General features: G+C 52.7%; 2 protein-coding genes across 3 annotated transcripts in view; one reads left to right on the forward strand and one right to left on the reverse strand.

Annotated features, from left to right (window-relative positions):
* EVC (EvC ciliary complex subunit 1) overlaps positions 1 to 20226 on the reverse strand; it is a 209692-nt gene that overhangs the window by 118009 nt on the left and 71457 nt on the right. The window lies entirely within an intron of this gene.
* Positions 1 to 20226, forward strand: part of CRMP1 (collapsin response mediator protein 1) — a 68342-nt gene that overhangs the window by 46488 nt on the left and 1628 nt on the right. For both annotated transcript variants that reach the window (XM_036921155.2, XM_036921156.2), the window contains exons 6-13: positions 33 to 113; positions 5135 to 5203; positions 5987 to 6107; positions 8625 to 8781; positions 11113 to 11254; positions 11826 to 11996; positions 15452 to 15631; positions 17935 to 18100. In XM_036921155.2, the coding sequence (XP_036777050.2) occupies positions 33 to 113; positions 5135 to 5203; positions 5987 to 6107; positions 8625 to 8781; positions 11113 to 11254; positions 11826 to 11996; positions 15452 to 15631; positions 17935 to 18100 (1087 nt within the window). The remainder of the gene's footprint in view (positions 1 to 32; positions 114 to 5134; positions 5204 to 5986; positions 6108 to 8624; positions 8782 to 11112; positions 11255 to 11825; positions 11997 to 15451; positions 15632 to 17934; positions 18101 to 20226) is intronic.

The following is a 20226-nucleotide window of genomic DNA, read 5'->3' on the forward strand; positions in this document are numbered from 1 at the left end:
TGTCTCCCCCATCCCTGTGTACCCCTCCTCAGCTCTATGAAGCCTTCACCTTCCTTAAGGGGCTGGGAGCTGTGATCCTGGTCCACGCAGAGAATGGAGATTTGATAGCTCAGGTGAGTGATGTGAACGTCAGCCCTGCCAGCAAAGTCTCCTCCTGTTGTAAAGGGGATTCAAGGAGCCAAGGCATTAATCAGTGAGCAGACTAGGCTGGAGGGTCTAGCCAAGGACTGGGTGGCGTATCAGGCACTCTGGGTAGGAGCTGTGCACACATTAAATGCAGGGCGGTCTTTAGCAGGTCACAGTGCCTCTTGAATCTCAGTGTAAAATGGGGATGATAGGTCACCCTGTGAACCTCAGTCGGTTTGCATGAGGGACAAATACGGGTCCAAAAGAAAATGCTTTGCAAACCTGGGGACCAGAAGTGATGCACATTGAAGCTGGTGTTGCTCATCATCTTGGAGAACTTAGGAGTAGGGATAATGGCCAGAGCCCAGCCTTAGACAGGTATTCTGTATCTCCCAGCCCTCTGACCTTGGGCAAGGAATTACTCCACCAAGTCTCTTGTTCTTTATCCAGAAACACCTACCTTATGGGCATTAAATGATACCATGTATGTGAAGTTCAGTGACACATAATAGGCTGTAGCCATGCGGAAGTTTTGGGTAGAGTGAGACATGAACCCATTGTGATCATTCTGGCTGTACAGTGGAGAATCTGATGGGAAAAGGATAGAGTTGGGGTAACCAGCTAGGTTTTGCTCTAACAATTCACATAAGAAATAAAGAGAGGGGATAGAGAGAGGAGGTAGAAGAGGGGAGAGGGTGCTAGGGAGGGAACACAGTCTACGGGACTCACTGACTGATCATATGGGGAAGAAGAGGAGGAGGCCAGGGGTGGCCACCTGGTCTCTGGTGTGGAGGCTTGGGCTTGATGGTGATGCCACAGGGGAAGATTCGGCTGCATCCGATGAAAGTACTGAATGCCAGGCATGATGCCGGGGACTTCACATATTGATGTTCACAACTACTCCGTGACACAGGTATGAGTATCCACGTTTTATAGATAGGCAAACGGAGGCTCAGATATTCGTAACTTGCTGACTGTTCCATGGGGCAGCCCAGCCAGGATGTTAATGTGTTCCGTCTGGTTCCAAAGCACAGCAGTTACACCATGACGGTTAAGTGCATGAGATCTGAAGCTTCTCTATTATTAAGGTGAGCTTTTGGCTTTACCTCTCATTTGTGTCCTTGCGGTTTTCTAGTAAGCTCATATTCCTTCAAATTCAAAGTGAAAAGCAAACAGTGCCTCAGTCCCATCCAACAGCAGTATTTTAGTCATATTCACAAGTCTCTGAGTCTGGCCCACACCTGGAATGTTGGGACTACACAAGGGTGTGAATGACAAGAAGTGAAGATCGCTGGGAACCCTATCAGAGATTGTCTGCCAGTTGTCCTCTGGCCCCAGTGATTGATGTCCCTCTCACATGCAAAACACATCCATCCCTTCCCAAGCTCCTCCGGGCTCTCAGCTCATCACAGCATCCGAGTCTGGAACCATCTAAGTCAGCTCTAGCTGTAGAGGAGGCTCCTCGGGTGTAGTTCCTGTAATCTGTGGGTCTCTGGAGATAAAGAGGCAAGTTATCTGCCCTCCACAAACTTTTAACATACAGCACACAGTAGTGGAGCAGACATTCCTACTCACCAGGGAAAATGGAGGGCATCGGGATTCACTGGCCCACAGCAGTTCTGAAATCCAGTCAGGCAAATGTTGGCAGCCGCTTGACTGGGTCTCAACGCCCGTGAGTAGTTCTCCGGGCTCTCGGCTCCGCCTTCTGGCTTTTGGTTCCCTCCTGAGTCGTCCCCCTTTTCATGAAAAGTAGCACGTGCTTGCCACTGAGTGGTGTTCTCAGCCTCTCAGTTCTCTACCCAGTAGAGTTTTGGGGTTCCAGCTGCCTCCTTTCATTTCAGATGTCTCATCCCACTCAGCCCAGGCTGCCGGTGTTTTGCTGAAATGATTCTCCCAGTACCTTTGTGTGAGTCCCACTGGGCTTCACTCCATCCGGCCCCTGCTGCTTTCTTCCAGATAAGCCCTCCTCTACCCTGGTCAGACAGCCCTGGAGCTTCCAGGAGGTTCTATATTTGTTTGAGAGGGTCTGTGGACACACCCTCAGCCTCTTCAAAGGGCCTGTGTTTTGGTGGCTGAGTAATACAGTGGCGCCACCTTCATCTTTCTGGCTCTTAACAAAAGGTGATCAGGTCACCCCCTTAGCTTGCTCACTAGATCTCTGTGTATTTGCCACTGTCCTGGGCTGGAGATTTGCTCAGAAGCCTTTTCTTCATTTCACTCTATTATGCTCTTTGGAGAGGCTGAGAATTTTGAAAACCATCAGGTCCTGGTTCCTTATTACTTAACGTTCCTTCTCTCTCCCATGACACTGTGTGCAGCAAGCAGAAGCCAGGCAGAGCCGTCAGCAGTTTGCCGGGAAGTCTCCTTGGCCAGGTGCCCCGGTTCCGTGGGACGTGGGATCTTTTCTGCTCCCACCTTGCTGCAGGTGATAGTGTCCTATTTTCTGCTACTTCATAACAAGCTCCAGCTTCCAGTAACATGCCCTCATTTCCTTTTGAGCCCTGACGGCAATGTCCCCAAGTCCGACAGTCCATTCCAGACTGTTCTGGGCTTCCTCCAGTAGGCTGCTTACAGTCTTCCAGCCTCTATTCACTGCCTGGTTCCAAAACCACTCCCACATTTTTAGGTAATTTTTATGGGAACATAGTATTTTTGGGTACCAAAATCTAAATTAGTTCTGTATGGCTACCTAACAACAGATTACCCCAAAATTTAGCCTCTTTAAACAGTGAATGTTTACTGTCTCATGGGCCTGTGGGTCAGGATCCAGGTGTGGCTGGCGGGTCTTCTGGCCCCAGGCCTCTCACAGGCTGCAGGGAAGGTCTTGGGCCAGGGTTTGGTCAGCTCAAGGCTGGACTGGGGCAGGATTCACTCCCAGCCTCACTCAGGCAGTGGTTTGCAGGTGCAGTTCCTTGCAGGCGGTCCGACGGATGGCCTCGGTCTTCCCAGGCCCTTAGCCAGGGGCCCTCTTGGTCCCTTGCCATGAGGGCAGCGGCAGGACTTGTGCCTTCCAAGTGAGCAGATGAGAGAGTGAGAGGTGGGCCGGGGGAAGCCGGAGGCATCCTGTAACCTAATCTGAGAAGTGACACCCTACTTCTGGGTGCTGCTCAGTAGAAGCAGGGTGCGAGGTCCAGCCCACCTGGGGGAGGGGATCGCACCAGAGCCCAGACACCAGGAGGTGGGCTTGGTGGGCTCGCCAGGATCCTGGCAGGAGCGCCTGCCACACACTTCCCAGTGGCTGGGTTTGCGCGTCATAAAAACGGTGCCACACAGCACGTACCCCTTCAGGGCTGGCTGCTTCTCCTCTATACTGGGTCTGCTCAGTTCATTCCTCTTGTTACATGAAGCAACAGCCTTTCTTCTTCATTACGGTGCAGAATTCCACTGCATGAAAATGTCACAATTTATTCTCTGATAGATGGATATTTGGATAGTTTCAAATTTGGGACCATTGTGTGTAAAGCTTCCAAGAACGTTCTTGTGTGGTCTTTGGCCAAACAGATGCTTGCATTTGTGTGGGTGTATACCTAGCTGTGGGCTTGCTGGGTGACGGGCGTGCATGTGTTCGGCCTTCGTGGTTGCTGCTAAGCCTCTTTCCAGAGCGTGCGCACACTGGCACGAGAAGCTTGGTGCGGGGCCCCCAGCTCTTAAGGTTCGCATCGCGGTTTCCTAGCTTTCCTCTCTGCCAACCTCAGATTGAGCTTTCCCGGCTCCTGTAAAGCTGCTGCTTTCTGCAGCCTGCCTCCCGGCCTCGCGGATTCTGTTTCTGTCATCTTCGCTGCGTTCTCTGGGCTTTGGTGCCCTTCCTCTCACTTGAGTGGGATTTCAGAAAGGAGCGAAGATCATGCATGGGCTCCGCCCATGGTCCCTAACTGGAAACCCCGCGCCAGCCTTTGGGGGTCTGTTTTCCTGCCATTATGTCCCCTTCCGTTCTTCCTTCCTTCCAACAGAAACAGTAACTGACATTGAAACTTGCATAGGTATCTCTCCATATTATAAAATCTTTCTATAAACAGTTTACAAAAATGCTTTGTAAACACCGTCTTCAATAGCTGAAATGATTCCATTGTTTACTTAAAAATCCACCCAGCTCTTAGATCTTGAAACCGTTTTCAGTTTATGTTCTTAAAATAAGCTCCAGCATAGTAATAACCACAGGTGCAGTTGAAATTGTGATTTTTGTCTTCATGACTGTGAGGGTACAGGGCTCACGGTAGGGACGTGTCCAGGCGTGATGACTCAGAAATTGTGGAAGTTAAAATTAGCAGCACAACTGACATCTGGGTGATAAAAAAAAAACATTCCTTATTTAAAGAAATTCAGGTATTCCTAGGAAAGCAAATCTTGGAGCAGATGGGTTTGAATTTGGGCCATTAACTCAGGACCCATTTCAAGGTCAGAGGATAAGCTTGAGGAGGAGGTTGGCTGCGAAAAAAACAGGTACCGAGAGGAGGAGACCGTGGAAGGGACTCCATAATGAACGCCCGCAGCCCATTCATGAGCCGCATTATACACCAGGTATTGTGCAGGCATTTCACATGTGCAGCCCCTCACAAGCCCTGGGGGCTGCAGGTCATTGTGGTAACTCTGGGATGCAGGCACTGTTGGCCCCGATGTAAAGACAGGAAGACCGAGGCCAGAGAGCTTGCCCAGCTTGCCCAAAGTCGAAAAGTGGTCAAGCTCTTTGACTTCCACATCCATGCCACACCCAGACACGGCCTTGCTTCCCAAAGGAGAGCCCTGCAGCAGAGACTCGGAGATCCGAGCAGGGCTGCGTGGTCCTTAATACTCTGCCGCCTCGCCTCCTAGGTATGGGTGTAGACACCCAGGGCTGCAGAGGGGGAAGGGGCACAGGAGTAGTGGAGGGAGCCAAGAGGCACTGGCCCAGTCCCCACACAAACCGCTCACCCTTCGGGCTTCAGCTGCTCTGTGTGTCCGACTGGCGGTTGGAGGACTGGCCTCTCCCGGCTCTAACGTCCTGTAATTGCTGGCTGTTCTTGTCTTGTAGGAACAAAAGCGGATCTTAGAGATGGGCATCTCAGGTCCTGAGGGCCATGCTCTGAGCAGACCTGAAGAGGTAAAGGAGACTTTGTTTGGGTAAAAGAAACTCTAATGTTGCTGGGTGCTCCCCTCACAGATACTGTTCCAGCTGGAACAGCGCAGCCAGAGTCCCTGTCCTGTCTCCGCTGCTTCTGCCTACAAGAGCATCCCAGCACATGTGGCCTTCCCCAGGGGCTGCCCTCTGACTCAGAAGCCCTGGGGGCTGCAAGTCAATCAGAGGAGCCCAGAAAAGGGCCAGGAAGTTCACCCTACGGCCCCTGGGCGCTCCAGGGCTCCAACCAGCTAAGGAACCTTACCGAGGACTTTGTGTATCTGATCACAGGACAGTGGGGCCACATGTCGCAGGCCAGACTGGAAATTCAAAAGAGTACAAAACGTAACTGGACCTTTTGTTTGGGAAGCCCTGGTCTGGAGGGGGCAGGGCCAAACCAGCCAGTGGCACTTTCACGTGGTCACCTAGTGAAGGATATGTATTGCATCGCCCATTCTATGAGTAACAGACCACTTTATGAGCCTTCTGGAGCCTTAATTCTGAGTCTGTCCCCTTCTGACATAACATGCAAAGTTTTTCCAAGCAAGCATGACATAATCCTGCCTTTTTCTAAGCAAATACATTTTGACTTATTTTTTTCTTTCTCTCTTAAAATCTACCTCCTTAATGCTGTAGGTTTTCCTCTAACCACAGTTAGTTAAGGAAAGTCCGAGGACGTTGATGCGGGGAGAGCCCTGGGAACCCGGGGCGAATGGCGCCCCCCGCTGCCCCTGCCTCTCGTGACCCGTGTGTTTGCTGTGTTCCCAGCTGGAGGCCGAGGCCGTGTTCCGGGCCATCACCATTGCGGGCCGGATCAACTGCCCCGTGTACATCACCAAGGTGATGAGCAAGAGCGCGGCCGACATCATCACCCTGGCCAGGAAGAAAGGTGCGCAGCCCGGCGCCAGGCCTCCTGCGGGGCAGCTGGGCCGAGGGGAGTGGGGTGTCCAGCAGGTTCAGGCTCACTGATGGGAACACTGCCCAGGGCAGAGACACCGTGCCGGTTGACAGCCGCCTGAGCCCCACGGGCCTTCTGCCTGTTCTGAAAAGGGAGGACGGGATGGTGGGAAGGACACAGGATGTGCAGCTGGTTTTAGGCTTGATTCCTGGGGTGCCATGTGCTCAGTGTGTGACCTTGGTAAGTGGTGTTCTGAGCCTCGGTGTCCTCATTTGTAGTTAGGATGACTGCACCCAGGGTCCACAATGGGGTCCACACACAGTCTCATCTGTGGCTTTGGAAGGAGGAAGGCTTCCTTCCACACCCAGAAGGCCTGGGGGCAGCCCTGTGCTGGACACCAGGGGAGTGTGGTCCAGGAAGTCAGCGCCAGCTCTGAGACTGGACACGCACAACCTGACTTTGGGCCTCTGTTGCTTCACCCCTGAGCAGACCTGGTGGGCTGTAGACGTGAAGCACTTGGCAGAGTTCCTGGTGGTCCTGAGGGCTCTGCAGCTGCTGGTTGGTGCCGATCTCAGCTCCAGCTCAGCCATTCACTTCCTCCCTTGCTCTCTGTGTCTCAGCTGGGGCCTTGGGACCAGGCTGCCTGCCTGGGGACTGTGGGGGTAAGGCCACAGCTGGAGGTGCTCTAACTGGCTTTAACTGGCTCAGTGGCTTCTCCCTAGGAGTCTCAGAGGAGGGCCTGAGGGCCAGTCCCAGGCCTTCCTGACAGCGAGGCCACATTGCCCTGCAATCCCAGGCTGAGAATGAAGAAGGATGCCCTGAGCAGCCTGCCTTCCCAAGCTCAGAAAGAGAGACAGACAGAAAGAGGAGGGGGTAGTGCCCATTACACAGAGACTGTGGCTGGGGTCCTTTTGTGTTGGTGGATGTTCCCCAAGGACATGTGCCACCTGGACAAAGTCTGCCCGTGTCCTCCAAGGCACGCGAGGCGGACCAGGGAGCCATGGGTCAGTGGGTATGGCCAGGTGGAAATAAACACCACCACAACCACTGAGTGCCCACTGTACTCTGTGTATATCATACTTCTTATTTCTCTCAGGAAACCTAAAAGGGAAGTATTACTAGCTCAATTTTTAAAAATCTTAAATAATGTATTTTATTTAAGCTGATATATTTAAAATATTATGTCAGCATGTAATCAATATAAAAATGACTAATGAAATGCTTTGCATTATTTTTTCTGTCCTGCCTTGGAAATCCGCATGTATTTCACACATACAGCGCATCTGCACTCAGACCAACCCCAGCTTCAAGTGCTTAAAAGCCATGGGCTCTGGTGGTCACCACGCTGGGCAGGGTAGCTCTGAGCCCACAATCCTTTATTTTAGTATTCTTAAGAGCAAGCTGACAAATGCAGGCATTCTGTAGGGGGCGCTCTCTAGAGACAGCTCGTTCGGGGTTAGCTCCACCTCAGATGTGGAAACCGAGGCTCAGAGGGTGCAGGAGAGAGCAGGGGAGTTATGCACACAGGTCCTAGGCTTATGCTGAGAAATGGTGACCACTGGCCACGTGTGGCTACTTCAATTTACATTCAGTCAGATGACATACAATTTCAAGTTCATTCCTCAGTTGTACAAGCCACATTTGACACGCTCAAGAGCCACATGTGGCCAGTGGCTGCCGTCTTGGATGGCACAGTACAGAACATTGCCACAGGGCGTGCTGTTGGATGGTGCTGCTCCAGAGCCTGCCTGCAGAGCTCAAAGCCCGTCCCGCCCGCCTGCAGGGTGGCCTTGGGCAAACGCAGCAGTCTCATTGGCCCCTGTCCCCTGGCATTTGTCTCTGCACCAGAGATTCTTACTGGGCAGCCCTGAGACTGTCTGTGACCTTAAGTTCTGGCAATAGCATATCTGGCCCACTCCCTGGAAAGCAAACGGAGATTTCTGGAAAGTGAATGCTCTGGAAGCAGCCCTCGAGCAGTGGGTTGGGGCCGCATAGCCCAGCTCTCCCTCCCCTGGGCATGGGCCGGGGGTTCCATGGGTCTCCAGCTGTACTGGGCCGCAGCGCTGCCGTGACTGGTGAAAACTCACCTCCTGTGTCTGCCTTACGTCACTTCCTTATCCCCAGCCAATGTTCCCTGGAATCACCTCCCAAATATAACACTTGAACTTGATTCCTTATTTGAAGAACTGCTTCTGGCAGAACCCAAACTAAGATAGCTGATGACATCTCTGTGCTCCAGTTGAGAAATCTGTAGAAGGAGATGATAGTCATCCCTGGATACTCAGAGCATTAGCTATCCAGAAGGTGGCTGAGCGGGTGGTCTGGGTGCCGAGTGCCCAGTGGCCGGGGGCACTGGAGTGTGCGTGGTGAGTTCTGGGACAAGGATGAAGGACCTACTGCCTTGGGCCAGTCTCATTCCCTGGCACAGCCTCAGAGACCTGCTTTTGTGCCATAAGCATCCCCGAGAGACCACTCGCTCTGAAGCCTGCACTTGTGTTTGCCCCCAAGGCCCCCTCGTTTTCGGCGAGCCCATCGCCGCCAGCCTGGGGACCGACGGCACGCATTACTGGAGCAGGAACTGGGCCAAGGCAGCGGCGTTCGTGACCTCCCCTCCCCTGAGCCCGGACCCCACCACGCCCGGCTACCTGACCTCCCTGCTGGCCTGGTGAGAGCCCTGGGGCGTGGAGGGCACGCGGGCAGGGCCTTCTGGGGAGGTGGTGGAGATGCTCTTACGCAGGAAGCCTTGGGCTGGAAGCTCTGGGTGCTCAGAACAAGGCTCTCGACTGTTCAAGGCAGGCCCCGGGGGCCAGAGGGGCCTCTTCACGCTGCACCTGGGTGCCCGGTGCTGTGGGATATTGGGAAGGACCCAGAGTTAGGAAGAGAGCTGAGTCAAATCCCGCTTCAACCACTAGTTGGCTCTGTCACCCTGGGCATGTCACATAACCTGTGATGGCTCTCTGGGTTACTCACTGTCAAAGCAGGGACACTGTAGTACTGACCACAGAGCTGGTTCTGACACAAGGTAGGCAAAAGGTGTGGAATTCAGAGCTCACCAAGTGGCCACTGTCGCTTGCAGAGCACCTGCTAGGTGTGTACACACAGTAGGAGCACGGCTACTTTAGTCGTTTGCCTATCAGCCAATGCGGGACAAGAACACCTAAAGCCTCAGAGATGGCTCCAGGGCCAGGTGTGCGGCTGCTCCAGACGCTGAGGTACGCTCAGAACCAAGAGACTTGGAGGCTTCATGGAGGAGGTGCCGTCAGGCCTGCAGCTGGGGGATGAGCGAGTTTTCCCCGTGGGCGAGGCTACGTAGGGCTTCTATTCAGGAGGAGCCTCAGTCGGGTGAGGGTGTGACCCACCATGACATTTCCTTCCCCCACATGATGCAGAAACTCCTGACCGCGTGCCTGCTGTTACCCCCGCCAGCCCTCTTTTCTGAGACATCCCGTGGTTTCCTCTTTGCCATCTCCAGATCTTTGCTGGAAGATTCCTTCTCAATGAGCTATTTCTGGTCACCCGCTTTAAAAAGTAGCCCCAGCCCTACCCCCAATTTGTTGTAAACGCCACTCATTCTCACATCACTCCCCGGGTCCCCCCTGGAGTGCCAGCCGGTGGACGTAGGAGGAACTTTCCTTTCTGTTCTTCGGCACCTCCCTGTTGCCTCCAAAGGCAGCGCATGGGGGAGTGAGCCGCACATCTCTGTTGGATAAACGAGTGGATATCCCACCTGATATATTTCCATGCATCTAGATGATTGCTCATCTAGGGCTCTGAATTGGAGGACGCCTCCGCCTGCTGCATTCATAATCAGAATAATGCACTGCTGGTCCCTTAGACTGCATGCATTTGCCCTTGTTTATAGCCACAGGGTATTTTTATCTTAAAGCCTGAGAGAAGGAAAAGCAAATCCAGTAGATGTGTCACTTTGCCACACCCAACAAAGAGCAATTTGTCCTGCAAGCACAGCGCAAAACAGCAGCCAGCCCTGCCACCCCCTGCCTGGCAGCAAGCAGCCCCATGTCAGCACACGACATGCCCCCTGTGGACTTGCAGAACATGGGCCCGGGACCTGACCTTCTTCCAGGGCAAATGTCTGACTGTGAGACACACAGGAACTGACTGGGGGCTGCGGTTTTTACTCACACACTCACATATTCCTTCATCTAGCCACCCATTCATTCATTCATTGGCTGCACTCAGTTTTTTCTTCTCCTTTTTAAAGTATTGAGCTGAAAGTCACACAACATGAAATTCACACACACTCAATTTTAAAGGGAAGAGGTAGCAGGTAGAGGAGAGAGAAGGAGGGTAGTTAGCATTTTCAGCACCTGCCGTGTGCTGGGTGAGGCCAGGAAATGGCTCCACTGATCCTTGATGGAAGGTTCCATTCTGTCCATTTTGCCCATGAAGACAAGGGTAGCGACTTGCCCAGCCAGGCAGAGCCAGGATCTAAACAGGCCTGTCGGGATTGCAGGGCCTCATTGCATCAGAGCGGGCTGTTTGTGGTTGTGGGAGGCACATGGCAGCGGGCACCCCATCGGCCTCTGGCACCTTTGGCTCTCCCGACTTCTTTCTCAGCCCCGAGAGTGCCCACCCACAGCCTCTTGGTGCTCTTGTCCCCAGGAGGTGCAGAGCAGACCCCACTGTCCCAGGGCAGAGCATTTCAGGGCAGGACAGCCTGGCATCTCTGGGGTCGGAGCCCCTCTCCCAGCTGGGGAAGAGGAGGCCCACCTGGGGAACCTTACCCAGACCAGCCCGCAGCCCACGTGGCATGGAACCTTCTCTGGACACCCAGGGCTCTTCCCAGTTTTGAACAAGACACCAAAGGTCAAAGGGCTTTCTGCTATCACTCACGGATGCCCACGGCGTGTCCTGATATCCTCTCCCCAGAATCCTTGGGGTTTCAACTTCACAACCTCGTTGAGAGTCTGAGGTCGGGGTTTGCCCTTCGACCTGAACTCAGGTCTGGACCCCCCCTTGTTTTCATCCTTGCCAGTGGGGACCTGCAGGTTACAGGCAGCGGCCACTGTCCCTACAGCACTGCCCAGAAGGCGGTGGGCAAGGATAACTTCACTCTGATCCCCGAGGGCGTCAACGGGGTAGAGGAGCGGATGACTGTCGTCTGGGACAAGGCGGTGGTAAGGCGGGACCCCGTCTCTCCCCAGCCCCTGGGAACTTTCCTTCGTCTCTCACTTCAAGGCAGAGGCAGATGTACCAGACGGGCATGCGAGGAAACAGTGACTCTTGAAGCATAGGTCCTTTACGCTTTAAGGATGGAAATGTCTCGTTTTGTTTTTAACCACAGTTTGAGTTCCTGTAAAAATGACTTTGTAAACTGTGTGTGTTTGGGATGAGGGGTCAGGTGGATACGAGGAGTCTTCTGTTGGGTAGGGAAGCCCCCAGGGTCACATTCTGACACTGGCTTGAAAGCAGACATTTCTATTTTCTGTTAAACTCAGGCCCAGTGAAACTGACAAGATGCTGTAGTGGCTGTTATACAAATGTAAACATACCTCTGAGCTGTTAACTAAATTTCTGATCTGAGGAGACCAGGCCCTTGGTCCTCTTCCCGGGTGGCCTGTTTTCATCTGGGGAGAGAAGGAAATTCCCAGTTCCTCGCAAGGACTCTGTCAGCAGGCTGGGGTCTGTGCTGCCTGCCCTGCTCTTGGCCTTTTACGGGACGCCCTCATCGGTGGGTCCTTCCCTTAGGCTACTGGGAAGATGGACGAGAACCAGTTTGTCGCTGTCACCAGCACCAGTGCAGCCAAGATCTTTAACCTGTACCCCAGGAAAGGGCGGATCGCCGTGGGCTCGGACGCTGATGTGGTCATCTGGGACCCGGACAAAGTGAAGACCGTCACAGCCAAGAGTCACAAGTCGGTAAGTCCTGGTTGCCCCTGATGCTCCTGCTTTGCATAAGCAATTCTTCCTTTGCAATCATTTTAGAAGCTTCTGGTTAAAAGTGATTTATGGAGTTTCCAACCAGGATATGATCAGTTAGTTACCTGGCATGAATAAGTCATTTGAATTTCTCTTCCAGTTGGAGAGATGGGGTTTGAGCAGGTTTAGCCAAGCTGCTCTGATACCTTTGCATGCGTTTTCTCTCTCTCTTTCTCCCCCTCTCTCGGTGGCCCCGCCCTCAAATACATGCATTCTTAGGTTCAGAGAGGGGACGTACCACCTGCAAGCTTCTCTCCCCAACTTAGTTGTCAAGCTGGAAAGGGTTTGACCTGATACGTCTTGTGGTCCACTGCTAACAGTCTCAGAGCACGGGGCTGGACCTACAGCGAGCTGTTCGAGCACACCCCAGGGCTGCACACTGTCCCGTCTTGCAGGCTCCGAGCCTTGGTGGTGGGTTATCTCCGTGCTTGTCTCTCACATGCCCTTGCTTTCTGCACTCACCCAGCAAACCCGAGGGTGCAGAGAGACATGGCATCTTCCCTCCCCTAGTGCCTGCTTCAAACCCACTCTGCAAGACCAGCTGTGGTCTGGGGTCTAGATCAGCGTCCACAATAACACAGGCCACAGCCTAGTTCCAGCTCCTTCAACTCTGTTCGGGACACAGGCCTAGAGGCAGAGCTTGTACACACGGCATTGCCCTGTGATGGGGTTGCCATGGCCATGTGGGCACCACATCCCAGTCTGCCTGGAGCTCCCTCGGGAGGGGTGAGACCACATGGTGGGAACAGGACCCTGGGTGCCAGGAAGTCTCGTAAGAAAGTGATCAAGAAAAACCTGTAGCAGCTCATGAGCATGACCCCCACGTCCCCACTCGGCCACAGGAGACACAGCATGGGGACCCAGAGCTCTTGTCCAGCTCACCAGTCATGGTCATGCTTACAGTAACCAGTGCTCCTGGTGACACGCTGGCTTCCCACACCCCATCCCCAGGAACAGGGTCAGGAGGAAACAAGCCTTAGGTGGCGTCCCTGGGGCCACGGCTTCTCCACTCACTGCCCAGCAGGTGCACAAATCCATTGTAACTACTGTGGTCCTGTGGGGTCTGGCAACATAGAAGGGCCCCACCATTCCCTCGGGGTGTCAGGAAGGTGTCCCGGTGCGAGGACATTTGAGAAAGTCTCACGGGTGAGTGCACAGCCCCACCGCACCTGCTGCCAGGGTGGCCCTTAGCTCACGAGGTGATCATGGCCCAGAGTGGAAGGCGGCCCGGTTGGCTGCTCAATAAAGGCTCTCATCCTGGTGCCTGGAAAGGGAGACGGGGTTGGAAGGAGGCTGAGCCAGGCACACATGGGCCTGTCGCCCTTCTTATCGCAGTGCACGCTCAGTGGCCATGCAGGTCTTAGGCTCACGCCTGGGGGTTCCAGTTCTTACTAAATCCAGCCAAGTATTTTGTGTAGTTATTCTGTGCTTAGCATGTCCGCTCTCCATGCATCACCACACTTACCGTTAACTCACAGCAGTCTAAGTTAGGTGTCCTGTTACTGACAAATAAGAAATGGACAGAGGCTCTGGGTTAGTTTTCTGTGGCTGCCGTAACAAAGTATCACAACCTGGTGGCTTAACACAACAGAAATAAATTTTCTCCTGGTTTGGATGCCAGAAGTTAAGAAATCAGGGTATCGGCAAGGCCATGCCCCCCTGAAGCCTGAAAGTGGATTACAGTATTGGAACATGGTTTCCAGTGACGGAGACAGTTACAGTCAGACCACAGGCGGCCATTCAACCAGTTTTGTGTTAGAGTGCCGGCCGGCTCTCTGCTATGGTCTTTAGCACAGAAGAAATTCAAAATGGATCTAAGACTGAAATAAAGTTTTGAAAGGAATAGAATAAAATACAGGTTTTAAATTTATACTTTTGAAAGGGAGACCTGTCTAAGCAAGACAGAAAACTTAGAAAATGTAAAAAGGAGAGTGGTCTGTTTGGGCATTGGCCACATACAAATTAAACAAAAAACCTCGTGTAGGGCAAAACAACAGTAACATTATTCCCTTGTATGACATCAGAAGGCAGAGGACAGACAGGGGAGGTATTTGCAATACACACGACCGGCACACGGATAAATCCCTTAACGTTGAATACATCCTTGGAAACCACCAAGAAAATATCAAAAACCTAATAAATACGGCAGGGTAAAAAGATGCAGTTACACAAGAAGACATACACTTCTAGAAGTTGGTTTGTGGTGATTTAAAAACAAACCTAGTCACACTTATAATTCCAATCACAATAGTAGAGATGCCGTTTTTCACCTGGTGCCAGTGACTGAGGGCCAGGGGGTTATTAGGACACGGGTGTGGCCACACGGTGGGAGGCAGACAAGCTCACAGAGTTTTGCTGGAAATGGAAACGCTGCCACCCTTTGGGAGGACGATTTATCACAGTTGAAATCTATTTTAATCCAGACTCCACATCGTTCAACACCTGCCAGGCAGACACGCAGAAGTAGGTTTCATGTGTTTGTTCCTGGAACTAGATAAATAAATGATAGTATGTCCCTGTGCTGGAATAGCCATAGCAGTTTAAAGCATCTTAAAAACATTAAGCCATGTGCATTGCTAATATGGAACAATTTCTGAGGTAAGCAGAAAATTAAGGTGAAAAGCATAGGTTCAGTACTCTTGCGATGTCTGCACTAGTGACACATGGAAAATATCTGGGGCTCATGAGAATCTTGTGGAGGCATTTGTTTCAGTCTGGGGTAGAAGAGAGACCCACTTGTTAAATGTCAAATATCTTTTGTACTGTTTTATTTTTCTTTTATCATTTATATGACCTACTTTTTAAGTAATAAATAGAAAGCAGTTGGCTAGTGGTCATTGTGTTCACTTTAAGAATAATAAAAAGAATGCTTGTTTTTAAGGACATGTTTTGGCTTTCAAATTAGCAGAAAAGTAAATAAAAACGCCCTTGCCCAGTGCTGGAGGGGTTTCGTAGGCCTGAAGTCATGGCGTCTCTCTGCTGCGTGACCGCTGTCATGTCAGTCAGTCTGGTGCCTTTGGAAGGTAATTTGGCCGTCTGCAAAGAGCGTCTTGAGAAAGCTCATAACCCTTGAGCAGTAATTTAATTTTAGAAAACTACCCTAAAGAAATTATTTTTTTAGAAAAGACACAAAAGTGTCCATTATAGTCAGAGCAGCCACATTCACCTCATGATGCCTCACAATATTTGTTGCATGAAGACCACCCACAACCTAAATGCCCGACGGTGAGGGGTTGGTTGTACTAGCACAAGAGCACATGACGGAATATTAGACAGAACTAAAGAAGAGGTTTTCAGAGAGAGGGGGCACCGGAAATGTGTCTGCTGGGTGTTGAGACACCGTGAGCAGCCTGGCACGTGCGGACGGCGGTAACGTGGTGTGGGTCTTCCCGCAGGCTGTGGAGTACAATATCTTCGAAGGCATGGAGTGCCACGGCGCCCCGCTGGTGGTCATCAGCCAGGGCAAGATCGTCTTTGAGGACGGCAACATTAACGTCAGCAAGGGCGTGGGCCGCTTCATCCCGCGGAAGCCTTTCCCCGAGCACCTCTACCAGCGCGTCCGAATCAGGAACAAGGTGTGAGGGCCGGACTCTGTTTTGTGCGGAGTTAACAAGTATAGCTGTCCAAGCCTCACTGTCCTCACATGTCACTGAGCTGTGACACCACCCTGCCTGTGTCTCTGAGCTAGACCGTGCGGTCCCTGGGCTTTGCAAACTGTAGAGGGTGTGCACATGTGGGGGTGGGAGGGTGGGAGGGTGGGGGAGGTTAGCGCTGACTGGGCTGCTTCAGGGTGTGCATCCTGCTCCATCTCGGGGTCCTCACCACCCCCGCTTTGAGATGCCATGGCTCTCCTGAAAATGAGCACCTGGTGCTCAAAGCAGTGGGCCGAGCAGCATCACACAGCTGGGAGAGCCCAGAAGCCCTATGGTGTTGGCCTTTGCGGAAAAGTACGCAGTGCCCTGCACCCTCAAGGGACGGCAGAACGGCATCCAGACGCCCAGAAGGCCCGCCCTCTTCTCTCCCTCCCCCAGGCCTCATCTTTCTTTCCCTCTTTTCCTTGAAGAGTCTTAGCTGGACTCAGGAGGGCCTGGGGTCCATCGTCTCCCCTAGGGGTCCCTCCCATCACCATGACAACCTGCTGCCCACACTAAACAGCTGGTGGCGTTCACCAGAAAGGCCAGCTTGTGTGTGTGTGTGTGTGTGTGTGTGTGTGTATACACATATACATATGCCCGCCTGTGTGCGGCTTTTCGTGCTTCATAAGTGGCACCACCACCAATTCTGATGGGAAAAGTCCAGAGCATTCCAGACCCCAGGTCAAAGACACCAAACTGCACAGATGTTATGCATCAGATGGGACAGAACAGGTGTGGAGAATTTAACAAGTCAGACCCGAGACATGGCCTGGGGAGCTGGGGTGGCCGCCTCCCCACTGCGGGCTGCTGAGAGGCAAAGGGACATGAGCCGATATGCACCGAGGGGCAGGTGCACACCCTGGCTGGCTTCCTTCCCTCTAAACCGGTGCGAGCCTGGGCCCATAGCCAGCAGTCATGCCAGTAACAGAAGGGTGCCTGGCCTCTGTACCAGGCCATCATTTGCAATAGCCAGAAGGTCCAACTCCCTCAACACAGGGCTCTCCCTCCCCGCATACCTGGGGACAGAGGACAGAAGCCAGGCCAGGTGAGGGACCGAGCCTGCCCCAGAACCCGCCTCTGGCTGAGCTGAACTTGGAGGAGGTGACTGAAGGGCTTAGAAAGGCAGGCGGGTGTGGAACCTGCTGGAACTGAGGAGGGGCACATATTGAGAGGCGTGGGACAGAAAGGTGGCCAGACTTGGGTGGTCAGGGACGTGGGGCTCCTGGGGTGGAGGGAGGAGGTCACCAGGGTGTGCCAGGTCCCTGGTCTTGGTGCTGAACATGGGCCCCCTGCTCTAGAGGAGGGAGCCCGGGCTGGGGGCAGGATGCCGTCCGTGACCAGTGGGAACGTGCTGTGTACGCCTGGGCTGGACTCCCCGGCCTCTGAGCTCCCTGTCGGCAGCAGGGGGTTCCCGGCAGGCACACAGCCTCCCACTCCCCCGGAGGCCCTCAGCATCCCTGCCTCAGGGCTTTCTCTGTCCCCCGTGTGTGGGGACTGAGGCCGTGGCCTCTTCTCACCCTCCAGAGGGCTGGTGCCGGTGTTTGCTTCCCGCGCTCCTCTGCACGGCCCCCCAGAGGTGGCCGGCCTGTCATCCCTCTCCGTGGAGGGTCTTCTCCCTTTCTCTCTCCTCTTTCGTGGGATCACCTCCCAAACAAACCACCTGCCCCCAAATCCTTGTCTTGGGATCAACTTCTGCAAGACCGCAAAGACAGGCCCCCTGAGGCCACCCGTCCCTGGTTCAGCATCCCAAGGGGCAGTGGGGAGGGTCAGGGGAGGTGCTTTCCTTTTGGAGATGGCTTTGGGGTCCTTCCTCACGAAGCTGTGCATGTGTGTGCATGCACACAAGTGTGTGTGCGTGCACATACACGTATATATGCATGTGTGCATGTGTTGGATTGTATATATAATGTATGGTATGTGCACACATGCATGTTCGTGTGTGTGATTTGTGAGGGTGCATATGTGTTGTCTGCACGTGTGTGCCTCTGCGCGTGTGTATGTACGCACATTGTGCCCATGTACATGTGTGAACTGTTTGCATGTTGTACATATCTTTTTACATGTGTTGGATTGTGTTATAGGTGTGTATGAATGTGTGTATGTGTAGTGAGTGGGTGTATGTGTGCCTGTGTGCGTCCCCAAGGTGACCTCAAGTCACTCTCCCCTCCATAGGGCCCACCCACCTGAAAGGGGGCCACCTGTGCGTCTTGTTCATCAGTGCCTTTCCCCCTCTGTCTCTTTAGGTTTCTGGGTTGCAAGGAGTTCCCAGGGGCATGTACGATGGGCCTGTGTACGAGGTGCCAGCCACCCCCAAATATGCAACTCCAGCTCCTTCCGCCAAATCCTCACCTTCCAAACACCAGCCTCCGCCCATCAGGAATCTCCACCAGTCCAACTTCAGCTTATCAGGTAAGGAGGCCCACACTCCTGCAGAGGGGACCAGGGCCTCAAGCTGGTGACAAGGAAGCAAGGACGGGCTGGGGAAGCCCCTCCCCCTCTGCCTCCCCAGGGCGGGGCAGAGCGGGTGGGGGAGTCCCAAAGCAGAGGGTCCGCGAGTGCAACACAGACGCGTGACTCTGGTTTATGGACACTGGCCCTGTGCTCGTCCTTAAGCACACTTGGGACGTTTTTACACCCCTCCCTGGAAAGCTGCACATGCACTGGTGACTGGGAGTGGCCACTGTGAGCAGGGCCTTCAGTCTGTTGCTGTGTATCATGGCTTTGTAGCTCATGATGGTTTGCTCTTCACAACAACCCTGTGTGTCCAGTGGTATTAGTCCTATTTCTTTAAGAAGAAAATTGAGGCCCCGAGAAATTCAGTGTCAAAACATCAGGACTTGGTGCTGCTCAGCCCCTCATGTGGGCGAAATGGAAAGTGGGTGGGTCCCTTGGATTCTCTGCAGACCCCAGACAGGTATCCGCAATTTCAGCAGAGGGCCGCACGAGGGCAGAGTCGCACATGTCGGGGGTGTTGGATTGGGATTTTGCCTTGAAAAATATTTGAGGGTTAGCATGTATTATATGCTGTGCTCGGTTCTAGGAATATGGTATGAATAAGACAGTGCTGGGCAGCCGTCTGTCTAGCCTGGGGTCAGCAAACTTTCTTAAAGGACTAGATAGTAAACATTTTATGCTTTGTGAGCCAAGAGACAAAATCTAGGATATTGTTGAATAGCCATTTAAAACGAAACCGCTTACAAATGTAAAATATTTAGCTCGTGGACTCTCAGAAACAGGTGGTGGGCTGAGTTTTGTCTGTGGTCCGCAGTTTGCTGGCTCTTGGCCTGGCAGGGGTGAAGCACATTCAGACAGAATAGGCGGTATGCTTTGCAGGAGAGAGTGGATGGTGCAGAGAGGAAGATGCAACGTCGATTTAAATCCCTGCCATCCATTCAGGGAGCGTCTGCCTCAGCGATAATGCAGTGGGGGACTTCACTGGGGGGTCCCCCAGTCCAGTCCACCTCACTTTCCACGAGCCTTCCATGGAAGAGCTCGCACAATGAGTGTGACTCCAGTGCTTAAAAATAACTAGTACTTTTGCACAAATGGCCCAGAAACACAACTCAAATACATCACCTGATGCTTAGTCAACAAAAACAGGGATAGAATGCGGTGTCAACTGGGTCGGGACCACACGCCACCTCTTAGGGAGTTTGCAACCTGGATCTCTATTCTCAAGTTACGCATTTTGCAATTGCTGTTAAACACGGAGAGAAAATCCCTCCCTTATACAACAAGGAAAGCAATGAAATAAAAAGTCTGCTTGAAAGGCCCACAACACTGCCCTTGGCCAGCCTCATGGCAGGTGGACAGGTGGCTTCATTTGCTATCAACAATGTAGATGTTTTCCATGTCAGGAACTACCTCATGAACGCCCTTTTAAGTATCTGTGTGACGCGCCATTATAGACAGGTAGCTGATCTACCGCCCCAGGGACCCTTGTCCCCCAGGTGTTTTCAAAGTACCTGCATGGAGCCAGCAAGGTGCAGATGATTATGAGGGAAAAAGGGATTAAGCACGAGGCCTGATCTCTGATTTCTGGGCCTTTAAGGAGGGTCCTGAGTTACCAGAAAGACACAGTGTCAAGAAAGGAGCAATGAGAGAAAATCAAAGTTGGTACACTAGACCAAATTCTCCGCGGCTCACACGGATCACATGACGTCAGAGGTCAAGGGGCCTCATCTGTTCTATTATTTTATGGAAAAGGAAGTGAGACCAAGGGGGAGAGGGAGTGTCTGGATCCAAATTACCCAGATTCCAGGCCTGCTTTGTACTGGAGCCTGAGCCTCCTGACGGACCCCAGGGCCTTCTCCACAATGCTCCTTTCAGCTGAACATCACCCGCTCTTCATTCTTTCAATACACAAGTAGGGAGTGCCAGGCACTAGGCTTGAGGCTGGAATTTTACAAGAATGCACGAGATTAGAATGGATGGTTTTGCAGATTTAAGACTAAAAATGCTGCCACCTCCTGCAGATATGCGCATTGCAAACAAAGTGGGTTAGTTCAGCTCCCGGTAGTGCACACACATCTATA

Source organism: Manis pentadactyla, chromosome 5, assembly GCF_030020395.1.
Source record: "Manis pentadactyla isolate mManPen7 chromosome 5, mManPen7.hap1, whole genome shotgun sequence".
NCBI lineage: Eukaryota > Metazoa > Chordata > Mammalia > Pholidota > Manidae > Manis > Manis pentadactyla.